This window comes from Diabrotica undecimpunctata, chromosome 9 (assembly GCF_040954645.1).
Source record: "Diabrotica undecimpunctata isolate CICGRU chromosome 9, icDiaUnde3, whole genome shotgun sequence".
Classification (NCBI taxonomy): domain Eukaryota; kingdom Metazoa; phylum Arthropoda; class Insecta; order Coleoptera; family Chrysomelidae; genus Diabrotica; species Diabrotica undecimpunctata.
In genome coordinates, this window is record NC_092811.1 from 91888193 (window position 1) to 91905367 (window position 17175).

General features: G+C 34.1%; 1 protein-coding gene across 1 annotated transcript in view; it reads left to right on the forward strand.

Moving 5' to 3' along the window:
• The first annotated feature begins 8324 nt into the window (after window positions 1–8324).
• LOC140450294 (uncharacterized) overlaps window positions 8325–17175 on the forward strand; it is an 87391-nt gene continuing 78540 nt past the window's right edge. The window contains exons 1-2 of the mRNA XM_072543836.1: window positions 8325–8634; window positions 9094–9305. Coding sequence (XP_072399937.1) covers window positions 8617–8634; window positions 9094–9305 — 230 coding nt within the window. The 5' untranslated portion in view covers window positions 8325–8616. The remainder of the gene's footprint in view (window positions 8635–9093; window positions 9306–17175) is intronic.

Here is a 17175-nt window from a genome sequence, read left to right on the forward strand (position 1 = left end):
GGAGAAACTGTTTTTTTTTAATTGATTACAGATGAGATCGACAATATTTTTTACTTTGCCCAAACGATCACTACTGATAGCAGGATTTTCATTATTCACAAAATTTCAACAGTGTATCGAATCGGCCACGTGTCATAGTTTGTTGAATAAGTTTGTTACCAAACATTTTACTGCTACTCCAGTATAAGCGCATTTTGGGTAAATGATTTATGCCCATAATTATAATTATGCCGATGATTTTTTTTATTTCATTACGATTTGTTTCTTTCCACTTCCGGTACATTGAACGGGGGCGCAGTACATGGGATCTCAAATATTGCTCCGCAAAACGATTTGTCTCTGAAACAATCACATCAAGTACTTCATCTGGCACAAACTGTCTGAAAATGTCACATGGTTTCGACAGGTTTATACTGTCTACAATTACACCACTCTGTCCAGAGAACTGAAAACTCACTGGAATGTGTTTACATGCACTCCATGTGTCACTTTCTTTGCCACGATTCTGCATAAATACATATTTCATTATCTGACTCAGCAGTCACTGCATCTACTTCTTCACCAGACTTTTGGTTAGATGGCTCGACGTCTGATTTCTCTTGACCACTATCACTAGGAACATAAGATTGTTCTGAATCTGCGAAGGGTTCAGATTCTTTCGAAGAGGTAACAGAAACAGCAGCTGAAGTTGAAGGATACACTAGTGACTCTATGTTCTGGATAATGTTGCTGAAGGTTCAACTATTTTTTTCCTCTAGAGGACATTTCTACTGGCTAATCTGGAACAAAAAGCTATTTTATAGACGCATTCTTTCGTGTACTACCGGTGGTACATGTCGGCTCCAGTAAATAATTATTCATTACAGCCGTCATGTACCACCGGTGGTACACGTTTTAAATGTCATTCAAATGTAAAAAAAAACATGTTAAAAGTTAATACAATTTTTTTGTAATTTAAATTCAGTTACACTTAAAATAAATGAAAAGTTGGTCTCAGCTCTGCCTAATGACAGCGTTTTGAGGTGCCGTCGAAACATACAAAAGTATAGGTGTTAGCAACAACAGGACAATACGTCGCCGATAACCAAAACAGGAACAAGATGATTAAGAATTGTGTATTCTCTGAATAAGACAGAAGTCCTATATTAAATCAGTGACTAGTTTAAATAATTAGGAAAGTAAAAAGTGATGAAGTTGCCGCTGCGCAACAGCTGTCTAATATTCAACGTTAAACCGATGTTCAACAAAATATTTACTTACTACCTCTTAAAGTTGTCTTGACTTTGTTAGAATAAAGCCGGCATCTCACAGAACGTGAAGAAGCGCTATTCGCTAGTTCTCGTCGGCAAAAAGAAACAGAAAACAAATATTAATAAAAAGAAAAGAGAACACGGTTGGAATTTTTCAGAAGACCAGCTATGACGATATCCAATCTCCGATAGTAGTGGCACCACAAGAAGAGGAAATGACATTAATATTATCTAATTGGTATCATCTATGTTGGTAGCTAAAAACTTACTGATCGTCTTTTCACCCAAATTAAATGTAATCGAGTTCGAGTTTTCATAGCATTAATCTTTGATCCATTTTGAACATGTTTCAAATCAATTATTTTTTGTAAGCATGAAATATTTGACAGAATAGTGGTTTCTGAAGATGGACTAAAAATATTTATATCAAATACTGATGAAAACTATAAAAAGCAAAACATCTTTATCGTATAATGAGTTAAATTTAAAATATATTTCTGCATAGTCTAACTTAATTCTTAATATATTTTGTAGTAGATATAATTAATTCATTAGTTTATCCTCAGAACATTTATCGAAACAGAAACTATTGCTGTCAATTGAATATATCAATAAAATAAAATTTTTGCCCAATTCTTAGACAATCAGTTGTAGAAAAGCAAGCTCTTGTAAAAACGCAAAAAAAAACGAAAATACTGCAAGAATATTATGAGACATACTGTACAGTTAATATGTCCTTAAATACAGCACCAGCCAAAGAATATAAAACAGACCTAATAGATACTTACTTACCAAAAAATCAAGTCAATTTAGACTAATATTAGCATTCCAAATATCTCTATTGTTGTAGAAATACTGTTACGTTTTATTGTACCATTTGTTACGTTATCAATAAAATAATCAAAAGCATTACTTTCCTTTTTATTCTGAATAGTTATTTTTAGATTACTTAGACAGAAGACACCGAAGAAGGATATGAAAATGCGTAAAACATATCAAATAGATAGATGAAACAACCTGAAAGGGAAATAAATGCAAAAGACATTTTGTGTGATTCATCTTCTCTTCATCAGTCTTCTTTTTTTTATATAGCCCTTTTTCTATCCGAATTGTCGAATAAAGGTCTCTCTCCCATTTCTCGCCATTGATCCCTGTTGTGTGCTAGGATCTGATTGAATTGAATTGATAAAATCCATTGGAAAAGGATTGTTTTGAATGAACAATCTAAGAGAATTTGTATGAACGTTTACAAAAATCTTCAACATGATCCTGAAAATAGTTGTAAAGGCAGTATTATAAGAAAAACGGCCTTTCTAATAGGAATTTCGTATTCTACCATCCGCGACATCGTGAAAAGTGGTGTTAAAAGAAGAAAAACAAGATCGGATGCTGAAAAACCTAAACAAATTAATATCGTGACTGCTAAATGTTTAAGGAATTTGGTTTACGAGGAATACAAAAAAAAATGTAATAGGGGAAGAGGGGGCACAGTGTTACATAAATGTTTTTATTTGATGTCATTTTGACAGGATTTCATTAAAAATAAAATTTTTAATATTTTAGAACTCGTTTGGATTTGACGCATACTATTATATAATCAACTATAGGAAAAACTTACATGACTAGTCGGTAAAAACGATTTTGTAGAGAAAATACAATTGTAACATTGTGCCCCACTAGTGGGGAACAGTGTTATATACTATGGGGTACACTGTTACACAAGGAATACTGAAGTGATTAATGAGAATTTTATATTAAATACCATTTATTTGTCGTAACTCTACATACAAATAATATAAAATTTATTTTAATACATTATAATAATTTTGAAAATCTACGGGAAACACCAGCATTTCACTTCTGCGTGCTGTCTGGCCTGAAGGTTTGGGAGTTGGTAATTTTAAAACAACTTGGGAGACATTAAATACGTAGTTTTCATTGGAGGAAATAAATGTGAACTTGGGAAATAAACGACGGATATAGGTAACTTTCACTGTAGTTTCAGTTTTGCCAATAATATGTCCTATAGACAATATTTCTATGCCTTTTGAGATACCTTCTTTAATGAGAACATAATCGCCAACGTTTATTTCTTTATTATCGTCGTAATCCATTTGGGATATCTCTTCGTCATGACTTATAAACGATCCCATACTTGATTCACTATCAGCACAAGAGAAAGATTCTTCCGATTTCTCTGAGTCAGAAGAATCTTCCATATCTTGAAGTTTACGTGTATTTGATTGAAAAACGTTTCTTTTTACAACTTCTTTTCGCTTTCTGTCATTTTCATCTTTATTAGGCGACTCTTCGTCTTCTGACGCTGATGTCTGTTTCTGAATCCTTTTATGTAAGACAGACATTTTTGTTTTACCACATTTTTTTGACGTGTTTATTTCACCGCGTTTTCTAGTTGCGTTCTTCTCATGCCTTACTTTTAGATCAGCAATTAGTGCGTCTTTAATAGGTGTATTTGTTAATATTTGACTTTTACGTTTTCGGTTCTTTCCTCTTCCTTCTTTTCTATCTTCTGCTCGAGGAAAAGGGCGAACTTGTTCTGGAGAGACTAGCGATGACAACCATGATGAAGTTGACGGAACTTCTGAGGATATTGCCGAACATGAAGGCAGCTGAAATGATGCAGTTGCCACAGGCATTATCTCAGGTATTTGATGTGTTTTTATCTCAGCAGTTTCATTATTGACTAGCTGTGGTGCCATATCAGGCGTTTCAGTAACGACTTGTTTTATTGGTAACGTAGCTGTTTCATTTGTCATCTGCTCTACGGGAAACGGTCGGTCAGTTACTGCAGATGCTAGAAAATCGTCTTCAGAGAAGATCTGCCGATTCAATGGCCAAATTCCAGTTGACTTAAATCCACTAATAATGTTGTTTGGAATAAACGCAAGTGGATATGCTTTGCCCAAGAGTTCAGCTATTTCATAGATAGTTATTGTTTTGCCAGGATTAGTTATCATCCAATCATTGCAGGCTTTATTAAAGTGAGTTTTTAATGACTTATATAATGCTTTATCTAAAGGTTGAAGTTTTCCGCTTGTGTGTGGGGGTAAAGTTAAAAGTATAATTCCGTTAGACTTACAAAATTCCAATGAAGCAATTGTAATTGTGCGACTCATGGTCATCCAAAATTAGTAGTATGGGAGATTCTGAAGATGATTTTGTAAAATGATGGAGATGTCTCAATATGTCGATGAAGACTTCTCCGTTGACCCAACCTGTTTTTACTGCTGCTCCTGCAGATCCAGGAGGTGCTCCCTTCAACATTCTGTCCTTAAAATGAACTCTGGGAAATACAAGGAAGGGCGGTACAGAATTACCTATTGCATTAATAAAACAGCATACCGTCACCAATACCCCTCTTTCACCTGAAGTTACTTGTCCAATTTGTTTTAAGCCTTTCGGACCTACTACATTTGGAGGATTGTGAACAGTGGTAAGTGCTGTCTCATCCAAATTGTAGATATTTTCTGGACTTGGACCATTGCGAAATTTTTTAAAAGCACTTACCAAATTGTCAAAAAATTCGTTAATATTTGTTTTGTTGAAACTGGTTGCACGACTCAGACTAGTCGCCTCAGGTTTTCTTATGGATAGCTTGGAGTATCGTTTCATATAACCGTACAACCAGTCTACTCCAGCCTGTTTATTTTCGTTCCATGAATTTGGAAACTTAAGATTATTTTTCACAGCCAATTCATATGCAAACTGCATTACATTCTTTCTGGTTAAGCCATGGTGCATTTTACAAGCTATAATCAAATAATCTCTTAGTTGATCTTCTAGCTCTTTCGAGAAAACTTGATTTATTTCATAGTTTGGCGTAAATCTGAAATTTACTCGCTCTTCTTCAGACAAAGCTTTGTATTTATCAACATATCTTTTTAGAGTCATATGAATTATATTAGCTTGAATGGCTGCTGCCCTTACTGACCATCCGTTATTAACTACATTAAGAACGGCCGTTTTCATTGTATCATGGGTAAATGAGGCTATTTTTCTGATGGATTTTCTGTTACGAACCATTTTGATTCTGAAATAAAAATACAAAAGTAAATAAAACATCTTACTACTACCATATGCAATTTAGTACAAAATTAGTATTGTACATCATGCATATTTTCATTGTTTTTCTAGCAAAAAATGAAATATCACACTGTTCCCCACGCCTAAGTAGTGTAACACTGTACCCCTTCATAAGTTGTAACTCTGTGCCCCGAACGACGTTTTTACATTCAAATAATATTTTTGCCGAGTCACGAATTTTTGGGGTTATGTTAGTCCTACGAGTGTGTAGCTACAAGACGCATTTATAGTAATATATATCAATACAATGTGTAATATTTATTTACTAAGAGTTAAAACAGTTTTTAATACGTATCATTTACTTACTTTGGTGGTACAAAAACAGAAAAACACTTATATTTTCACTCAAATGTACAGTGACGGTCTACAAACACACCTACTGTTAACAAATAACGGAAAGTAACTACGACGACGACGGTACGGTTTTAAGTTCAACTTTAAGAAGATGGCGGAGAATTTAACATTGTACCCCGTGTAACACTGTGCCCCCTCTTCCCCTACCAACAATTGATATTATATACACCAAGCTTGTTGTGATGGGAAGAAGCTGCCCTAAAATCACTTTATGTAGACGGCTGAAAAAACTTGGGTTCAAATACAAAATCGTTGATAAACCGGTGGCTATTATGGAAAGTAAGAGGATAGTACACTGGCGTTTAGATTATTTAAAAAAAATCAAGAATATCGAGACCAACAGCGGACTCTATATTATTTAGACGAGGCATGGTATGACACGCATGACACCGCTAGTAAGAGTTGGACTGATGGTTCACTTAGGTGCCAGTTGAAAGGAGTACCTCCAAATAAAGGTTCTCGGAAGATTATTGTGCATTGTGGATCTGCAAATGGTTGGGTGCCAAATGGGTTAATGCTTTGCAAAAAAAAAATTTAAAAATGTAGTGTAGATTATCATCAGAATATGAATTCTACTATATTCGAATAATGGTTTAAAAATACAGTACTTCATAATATAACACCGGGCAGTGTGATAGTTATAGACAATCTTATGGAATATCTTGTTATATGTCATACAATTTTAATATATCTACCTCATACGTCTTTGGTATGTATAGATATTGGTATATACTATATACCAATAACGTATGACGTAGATATATTAAACTTATACGACATATCACAAGTGCCTGAAACAAATGAGAAGCGTTAAAAAGCCCTATAGAAGATGCCGTTGTATCACCTAGTATTTTTTCCAACAGAGTGTTAGAGTGATAATTTTTTTTACATTTCACTTTCAACCATTTAAAAAACAAATAAATATAACGTTTTGCTTGTTTTTCCAAAATCAGATTTGGTGAAACAATCAATATTGCGAGACGTCCCTGGACATCGGTTACTCGAATTTCATAACATACAAATATTATCTGTTTGAATTTGCCGACGGACGAAATATCGATGGACTCGACTTTATCAGCGTGGGTTTGCACATAATGCTTTTATGTTTGTTTTGAATGCCTTACACCGCCATCTAAGTGATTATAGCCAAACTGAAACTTCATGTACAGTTTTCTAAGTACCTCTGTAAGCGTTACATAAAAGTAACACTAGGTCATAATGAGTTAATCCGAAGATCGTGTCCTTCAAAGACAGTAGACCGTTATTTCTTTCTGAGGGGTTTATGCAGAGCTGGAGAGTCCTGTAGAGACATAGCAATGTAACGAACATGCATATTTCGACGTAGCCCATATAACGGTTGCATCTCGAGACGATGATCTGTGTTCGGGAATGTTCCGGATGTATCGACCGGGTGAGAGACCGACACGTCAAATCAAGCGGAAATAGAGGTGGACTATTCCAGATTATTCTAGTACATAATAACTTGCATAAATAAGCAGTACAGATAGACGAAACCCGGGAAGACCACCCACAAGATGGACTGACGACATAAAGAGGATTTGTACCAACTGGATTGCAGCAGCGCAAGATAGATCTGAATGGAGGTTTTTCGAGGAGGCCTATGTTCAGCAGTGAACGACTATGGGCTGATGATGATGATGATGATGATAATTATAAATGTATAGGTAATACATGTCTGAATTGCCAATATAAATGAGTCAGATAAAATTAAATTAGAAGAATTTTTCACCAAGTAACAAAAAACGAAATTTATTTAATTTATTAATGTTTTGTATTTTGAGAACAATTTCCGAAGTGGAAATCGAAACGTCAAAAATAAACTTATTTTAAACTTAAATTCTGAGATACCATAAAAAATAGCTTCAGAACAATATGAGATTTAGTCCAGTCAGTAAAGATGATTTTAAACAAAAATGAATTTTAACACTTTTTCTATAGAATGAAAGGTTCTCTTAAAAACAACTTTTGAGGCGACCAGTGATTTCCAATGTCAGTTACATGCGCGAAATCAATTAAAAAAAAAACTTTTATCAACTCGACAATAAATTCCATATCTTTTGATCAAAGTGTCATATCGACAAAAGTCTAAATGCGGTAAAAAGTGCAGCTTTTCTATGCAATGTTCGAAACATTTGTTCTACGGCCTACAGATTCTTGATAAATCGATTTTTTCCGTTTCCGTTTTAGGGAGAAGCCGATGGGTATTAGTGGTAAACTTTATTGTATATTTTTTGGGGTCCGAAAAGTAACATTCTCAGCAAAATTCAGCTTGGTCGTATAATTTTTATGAAATGAAATGTATGAAATAAGTATTTCTGGTTGCATAATCATAATGCAAATTAGAACATTAGAAAAGGTAAGCCCTTGGTACTACAATCCATTGTAGTTTTTGTGTAAAAATCTTCTGAAAAAATAATTTCTAACATTTGTCGTTTGATATAATCAAACTATTAGTGTGAACGGTGAAAGACTAATTGAAAAGTATGGTATCACAATGAGCTAAATACATTAGTTCAGGAATGTTGGGAATTTGTTAAACGTCAGTATAATATAATTATTTATATGTCATAATCATATTCCTTGTTTTGGGTTTTTTGGTACTGTCACGTAATGAAAGGATTAACAAAACATTTAATATTTCACATCAAATCGTGAAAATTGTTTGTACTGTGACAATCTGTTTTAAAAATAGGTTATTCATTTGGCTGTTAAAAAAAACTAAAAATTTAATAAACCACTGTCTTTAAACAAGTATTTCCTTATTCCTGGAAGGATCCAAGGCTATCAATTTCAAACTTCTTTGGAATTTTAGAGGTGGTTTTTCCGAAGATTATGGTAAATAAGTGCTTCCAAACGCAGTATTCTTTTTGTATTTGATATTGAAACTATGGCCAACAAATGCAAGGTAAATAAAATTAAGTTATTTTTAAAAACAAAATTTAATAATGTATTGGTAGTTAGATCTCATAAAGTATCACATCACATTAGAAGTTACAGTTGCTTCCATATGTCCTAATGTTAATAATACGTGTCAAAAAATACTCTACAATCCCAACTATAATCTTTCTACCCTCTATTACACTTCTTCAATATACTTAGCAACTTACAAGGCAGTGAATTTTGACCACAAAATACAAGTAGTAAAAGATTACAAAAATGATACTCAAATATCATACATCAAAACTGGCGGAAACAAAAAATAAAGGGCCTACATTTTGGAATAGACTACAGAAGATTAGAATATCTAAGAATTTCTTTATTTTCTTGTCATAATAACAAATCCTTAAAAATATTTGGAGACCCTTAATTTCTGATAAATTATTTATTTGCTCTACCATTATCCAATCATGATATACTTTTTTAGGACTGTGGTTGTACATGCAAAAGATGCATATCCCATGATCACGATGTTCAGCTTCATGTAGAGATTGAAAATCTCAAACAAAGGTTATTAGAAAGGGAAAACCACATTGTAACAATGGAAACAAATTTTTTGAATGAAACACACAAGCCTCCTAGTGGAGAGTTAGCTACAATCAAGGAGGAATTATTAACGTGGCAGGATAAATATAAAAGGTAAGGAAACAGTTACTTTAAAATCTTTTTGAAATTTTGTATTGTAGTAATGTCTTTTGTGTGACATATTCTAAAATTAATCATCTTATATCAGTATGTTTGAAATTATTTGTATGGTTTTTACAATCTCGGTTTGACACAAAAAGTGGCAGATTTGACTTGACATTTGCCTGGGGGAAGGGGGGCATAAAAAAAGATAAAACCCAAAGGACATTAAAGACGTAAATAATAGTTTTTCTTTAATTTGGGACATTGTTTAAGGGGGATTTCCCCATTTTACCTCTCTGTGTATCTGCCCTTGTGTGCAAGTATAAGATTAATTGATTTTAGGTACTTTGCCAATCATAAGCAGTGCACTTGAAATATTTTTTTATTTTATTTTCCAAGTAAAGATTTGCAATGTGTCCTATTTAGACAATACTCAAATTTGATAATACAAGCAGAGAAATTAGCATGAGCGAAGATTACAGGCCAGTGCTGGTACCTTCCTAATCAAACTTAACTAAAATGAATATTAAAATTTTTTTTCATATATTCTAAACACTTTACTTATGAAATCTATCGGGTAAGTCCAAGAGTTTGTGTCACTTAAGTCTTCTCACTTATCTGCTGTTGTCCAGTAGGTTTATTGCACTAGAATTTGGGTGAATTTCTAACTGCTTTAAATGCCTATCACCACACTGTTTTATTTCTTCACACACAATACTCACTGAGAGATCATGATGTATGACTTCATTAGGGAAGTGTATGGTGCATTAACAATCTGCCTAAGGACCTTTGATTGGAACTCCTGCAGGATTTCTATATTGGATTCACTTGCATACCCCCACAGTTGAATGTTATAGTATCAAGATGAATACCGAGGTATTTTGTAATATCAGATTGTAGTATATCTTGATTGTTTAGCTGCACAGGAGGTCATGTCAGACATTTAGCTGTAAAAGTTATGTGGTTTAATTTACTTCCATTAACCCTGATTCACCATCTTCTTAACCAAATGGGTTTTTAAGTGGAATAGTAACCTTTTAAATGCTTCATGCGAATTTGTGTGGGATGAGATGACAATGTCATCTGCAAATTTTGCCAAGAAATACTTATCAGAAGTGGGTGGATCAGCTGTGTACAATAGATATAAGAGTGGACTAAGCATTTCAGAAAATACTTTGCATGTAAACAGCCATAACCTTCAGAAGTGGAGTGGCTTTGATAAAGCTGTTGGTACGAGGTGTGTTAAAAAATACCCGGAATTAAAAATTTATTTGTTTGCATTCATGTTGTCTCCTTCAAAGTAGTCCCCATCAGATATTATGCACTTTTGCCAACGCTTTTGCCAATCCTTGAAACACAATCCCAAACTCGATCTATGGGATAGCCTTTAGTTCTATCAGCGATGCGCTATTATTGTCATCTATGCTTGTAAATCGACGGCCCTTTAAACTTTTCTTTATTTTTTCAAATAGGAAAAAGTCACACGGAGCCATGTATGGCGAATATGGAGGATGGGACATCATTATAGTATTGTTTTTGGCCAAAAAATCACGAACAAGCAATGAAGTGTGAGCTGGTGCATTACAGAAATGCAAAACCATGAGTTGTTTTTCACAAAGCTGATCTTTTTTTTAATTGCTTCGCGCCAATGGCGTTGACCTTGTAGGTAGTACTCTTTATTGACTGTTTGACCTCGTGGCGAAAATTCATGGTGCACTATGCCATTAAAATCAAAGAACACAATGAGCATAACCTTTACATTCAACCTCACTTGTCTAGCCTTTTTTGGACTTGGCGAGTCAGAATGCCTTCACTGGGATGATCGACCTTTAGTTTCAACATCATATCCATAAACTCCTGTTTCATCACCTGTTATAACCCTTTTGAGTAAATCTGGGTAGTCGCTTAGATCATTTAATGAATCCTGAACAACTTCCATTCGCCATTGTTTTTGTCCAAAATTCAACAATTTTGGAAAAAAAAATTTTCTGACACGCGTTTCATACCCAAAACGTTTGAAAAATGTCATGGCATGAGCCAATTGATATGCCAACTTCATCAGAGACGTCTCTGATTGTGATTCGACGATCGTTCATAACCATTTCTGTCACTTTTTTGTCGGTTCTTGATGTGATGGGCGTTCATTATATTCAATGTCTTACAACCATCTTTGAAACACTTATACCACTCGTAAACACTTGTTTTTTTCATAGCATGTTTACCATAGGCTTTTGTTAACATTTCACACACTTTGTGTACTTTATTTCATTTTTTACGTAAAATTTAATACAAATTCTTTGATCCATTTTTTTAAATAAATGAAAATCACCGAGTTCATAAAAACTGTCGAACATTAGCTGCTGTTACAGACAAGCTAAACAGTGAATATAGCTGCAAAATTTTTTATACTTTAGGAACATGTATACCAACATAATAAAAAAATTTTGAGGATAAGACTCTCCAAACCCGCGAAATTTAAAAATTCCGAATATGTTTTTAACACACCTAGTGGAAGACCCGGATAATATATTATGGTAAAATGTAATTGGTAAGCCACCCTCGAATATGAATAAGGGCAAAGATAATGATGAATAAAATTAATCCATACATCATAACAGCATAGAGTTCATATATAATGTATCTATATTATATTATTTCTAAACGTATAAGTCAATTAAAAGAAAAAAAAACAGCCTGAATACTATCTTGAATTAACAGCTGCATTAAAGGGAACAAAAATATCAATCTATTTCGGAGCATCATATACATTTTTATGTATTAACTCTCTATCCGCTTTAAGTGGAATGCGTCATTTTATTTTTCTTAAATATATGTATAACTGCGCTATATGCGTTTATACTTAAATTCCAGTTATTAATCTCAAAGTAAATTAATATTTTTGGCTTTGCAATCTACAGCTAAAGCATCCAATCGTAATCAGTCTTAATTTATTTAAGTAGAAAGAGGTAAAAATATATTCTAAATAATTTTTTATGAAAATATGTAGCTACAAGTATGTTTGATAACCAGGTATTTTAAATACAATATTTTTCATGTGTAATGTTATTATACATAAATTGCATATAATTAAAATTATAATAATTATTTCATACATGCAGTTAAAATTAATTACTCGTTTGTATTCTTATCTTAAACATTGGTCTTATCTATATTAGTACACCAGTATTTACCTGTAATACAAAAAGGTTTATAAAGCAACAGTATATCATGTAAGCGGCTGAAATTATATACAGAGTGTCCCAGAAGTCTGGAAACAGTCAATTATCTCGTAAACTGCTAGTCATAATTGTACAAAATTTGAGGTAAACCTATGTTTACGGAGATTCCATATTTAATATTTGCAATGTTGCCAGATTTGTCGTTTCTCTTATATTATAGGTAACTTTGGTTTTTCAAATTCATCACCCTGTATATTCAGTCATTATTGGAATCTCCTATTCAATATGAGTTTAACCATATGTAACACTTATGATTTTATGTAGTCTGGAAGGTCTTAAATACATAAAACAGAAGTCTGGCAACGCCTAATTGTCTCAATAATTTTTTTAATACCAACTATTTTCAACTACATTAAAACGTAACAATTGATAGATTACATTTTTTAACATAATGGTTACTTTATCAAGTGTTCCAAATGTGCTACATTTGTGAGTTGACAGTACCCTAATCGATGGTAGATAGATGCGTCTACCGCATTTCTCCATGATTGTCTAGAAATTATTCGAGATTCATCGATAATTCGTTGCCTTAGATGTGCAAGACTTGCTGGTTTAGTTTTGTAAACTAAATTTTTCGAGGATTCCCAATAAAAATAATCTTTAGGATTGAAATCAGGTAAACGTGAAGGCCATTCAATTCTACCTCGTCTACCAATCCATCGTCCGGCAAATATCTCATCTAAATTACGTCTAACATTTACACCAAAATGAGCTGGAGCTCCATCTTGCTGAAACCATATCTGATTAAAATTGGCCCCAAACAAGTTTCTCAGTGTAGGTACAATTTTATTTCTAAGTAACACTTCGTAAATATCTGACGTTAAATTTCCTTCGATAAAAAATGGCCCAAATAACTCAGTACCTACTATACCTGACCATACATTTAATGATTGTGGACTTTGAGTATGGTTTTCACGCATCCAGTGTGGATCTACGTCACTCCAGTACCTTAAATTGTGTCGATTTACATTTCCACACAGTGTTAAGGTTGCTTCATCGGAAAAACATATTCTGTTAACGAAATTTTCATCATTTTCAATTTTATCCATCATTACCTCAGTAAACTCTAGTCTACGGTCGAAGTCATCTTCACTTAATTCTGGCATTAAGTTAATTTTGTATGGTTTAAATTAATTCTTACGTAATACACGTAAGACTGAAGAACGACCTGCATCATTTACTTGTGCAAACTTTGCATTATATCTAAAGTTTTGTTGTCATTCATAACTCTTTTTTGGTCTACCTTATCGGTATCCCGCCATAACAACAAAAATCCAAAATAACTGCAGAATCGAAGAATATGCTGAAACAACGAAAAGAGCTCCTGTCACTAAACAAAAGAAATACCACAGAATACAAAGAACTTAACCGAGCCATACGAAAACAGATAAAAGACGATATTAAAAAACATCAACAAGAACATGTAGAAAGAGTGATAGAGAAAAATCGAAGTCTGAAATATACCAAACCGAAATTAGGAAAGAAAAATATTATATCTATGAAAAATCAACAAGGCCAACTAGAAACAAGCAAAGCTCAGATATCAAACATAGTTGAAAACTTCTATACTGAGTTATACCGCTCAAGAAACGATCCCCCCGACTCTTCAAAGCAAAATCTGAAAAGACAAATAACAAACGTAAATTCTGAAGTAATGCCCGAAATAAGCGAAGTAGAAATAGAAAATGCAATTAAAGAATTGAAAAGAAATAAAGCACCGGGTAGTGATGGAATTCTGGCAGAAATGTTGAAAGAAGGCGGAGAAGAAGTCATCAGGTACCTAAAAATACTTTTTAATAAATGCCTATTTGAAGGAAACATACCAAAGGAATGGAATACTGCTAACACAATATTAATACACAAAAAAGGGGACAATACAGATCTGAAAAATTATCGTCCAATATCACTACTATCACAACTTTATAAAACATTCACAAAACCAATTACAAATAGATTGACAACAAAGTTCGATGTATATCAACCAGTAGAGCAAGCCGGATTTAGAAAAGGGTTCAGTACATGTGACCATCTTCACACACTAAAGGTCCTAATAGAAAAAGTTAACGAATACAATTTACCAATCTGTTTAGCATTTATAGACTACGAGAAAGCTTTTAACAGCATAGAATTATGGGCTATTGAGGAAGCACTGGTCAACAGCAGAATAGATTCTAGATATAGGATATTAATACATAATATATATCAACACGCTGAAATGGTAGTCACGATGGATAACGTAATGAAAACGAGGCCAATAAAAATCAACCGAGGAGTAAGACAGCAGTATGCCGCACTTGAAGACATCTTTAAATCACTAAATTGGGAAACGAAGGGACTATCGATAAACGGAAAGTATTTAAACCATCTAAGATATGCAGATGACGTAGTACTAATAGCCGACAGCTGGAAAGAACTGAAGACGATGATCGATGAGCTTCATACGGAATCCATAAAAAAAGGACTGAAAATGAATCTGAGTAAAACTAAGCTAATGTCGAATAAAGATGATCAACCGACGATAACCATCCAAGGAACAAAAGTGGAACATGTAGAAGAATACATATACCTGGGTCAGAATATCAAGGTAAACAAAGAAAACCAAACTACCGAAATAAGCAGACGAGTAAGAATGGGATGGGCCGCATTTGGAAAACTGTCATACATACTGAAAGACAAAAAGATACCCCAAAACCTTCGAACCAAAGTGTTCTATTCTTGTATCCTTCCCGTTCTCACTTACGGAGCTCAAACCTGGTCATTCACAAAAAAGAACATGGACAAGATTCGAAAAACTCAGCGAGCCATGGAACGACAGATGCTTGGTATCTCACTAATAGATCGGCAAACGAACGAAGCAATCCGGAACAAAACAAAAATAAAGGACGCCGCGAAACAAGCAGCTAAATTAAAATGGAAATGGGCCGGACACAACGAACGTCTCGAAGATGGTAGATGGAACAAAGAAGTCGGAAACTGGCGACCGTACGATGCGAAGAGACCAAGAGGAAGACCTCAAATGCGCTGGAGCGACGATATCAAAAGAGTCGCAGGACCAATGTGGAAACGCCTAGCACACAACAGGGATGAATGGCGAGAAATGGGAGAGGCCTTTATTCGACAATTCGGATAGAAAAAGGGCTATAAAAAAATCGGTATCTATCTTTTACTTCTCCAGATTCTTCAAATCGCTTTACAGTTTTTTGACCGTCGCCTTATGAATAGGAGAACGGTTTGGGAAAGTATCATTGAACAAGTTGGCTATTTCACAATAAGATCTTTTTCTGCAGCTTTTTTGCGTTGCAGCAGACAAGATAAAGATTGCCATGGTAATCGCCAACATTCGTCACGGATAGGCACATCAAGAAGAAGTATTTATATAAGTATTTGAATTCTTAAACTACCTCGAACTTGTTTTACCTTGGTATTGGGTTCTTCGTTACCATTATATACTGGGTCTTATCCTCGTTGACCTTAAGACTAATTCCTTGGCCCTGTTTTCAAATAAGGTGAAGACTTCATTTGCAGCTGTGTTGGATTGTGCAATTGTGTTCATATCGTCAGCAAAAGCCAGTAGTATGTTTTATCCCTGGGCAGCAAAGCCGTTTGTCATGTCTGACTGTGTTTTTCTTATTGCATATTCCACTGAAAAGTTCAGCAACAAAGTGGTATGAGGATCTCCTTGCCTAAGATAAATTTCAATCAGAAAATATTGTGTTGTAATGTACCAATTTTGATCCATGCGGACGAATTCACCACGTACACGTGGTATCATCGTATCAGCTTTCTAGGGACTCCAATGTGCACCATAATATTCCACGATACTTACTCTGCTTACAGAATTATAGGCTTGCTTAAAATCTACAATGATTTTATGTACGTCATTGTATAACCACTTATTTTTCAAAATCTGACGTTATACTAAAATATACACATTTGCATTAAAATCTCCTATGGAGATCATTACAGTCTTGTATTATGCTTTTAAATTGTTCGTCTAATTCATTATTCGTTATCCTGTTTATTCCAAAACATCGCCTTGCACTGGGACTTGCTCATCTTCGCTTTTTTGACTCTCTAAAAGTTTGGAGTCTTCTTCTATATGAACGTCAGAACAAATGCCTTTACAATGGATCTTTTGTTACGCCGGTAGGACTTTGAACACAGGCTTAGCACAAACTTGCGTCATATTTAGTTTTTTATGGAAAATTGGTCACAGTTTTTTTTTATTAAAGTCCACATGTTCAGCAATAGCCCTAATACTTAATCGACAGTCTTTTCGAACCATTTGTATCCGATTTTTTCGGTGCAAACAATTTTTTTATCTACGTTATTAGATAAAAAAGAAAACGCAGGCAAGAGCTAGGGGGAAAAACGCACAGTTCAGTTAGAGGGCGATGTTGAAACAGTAGAAAATGTTACATATTTGGGAGTTGAATTAAACACCAATATAACAGAAGAACCAGAAATTTACAAAAGGATAGTAAAGGGAAAGAAAGCGTTTTTCCATTTTTCACTTTCTCATGTGTTCCGCTCCAAAACCACACAATGGGGATCGAAAATCTCCTACTCCTCTATCATTTATCCTTCGTAAGGATGTGATGACGTTATGGTATTTGACGAATGGTTGCTATCCATTCTTCTCT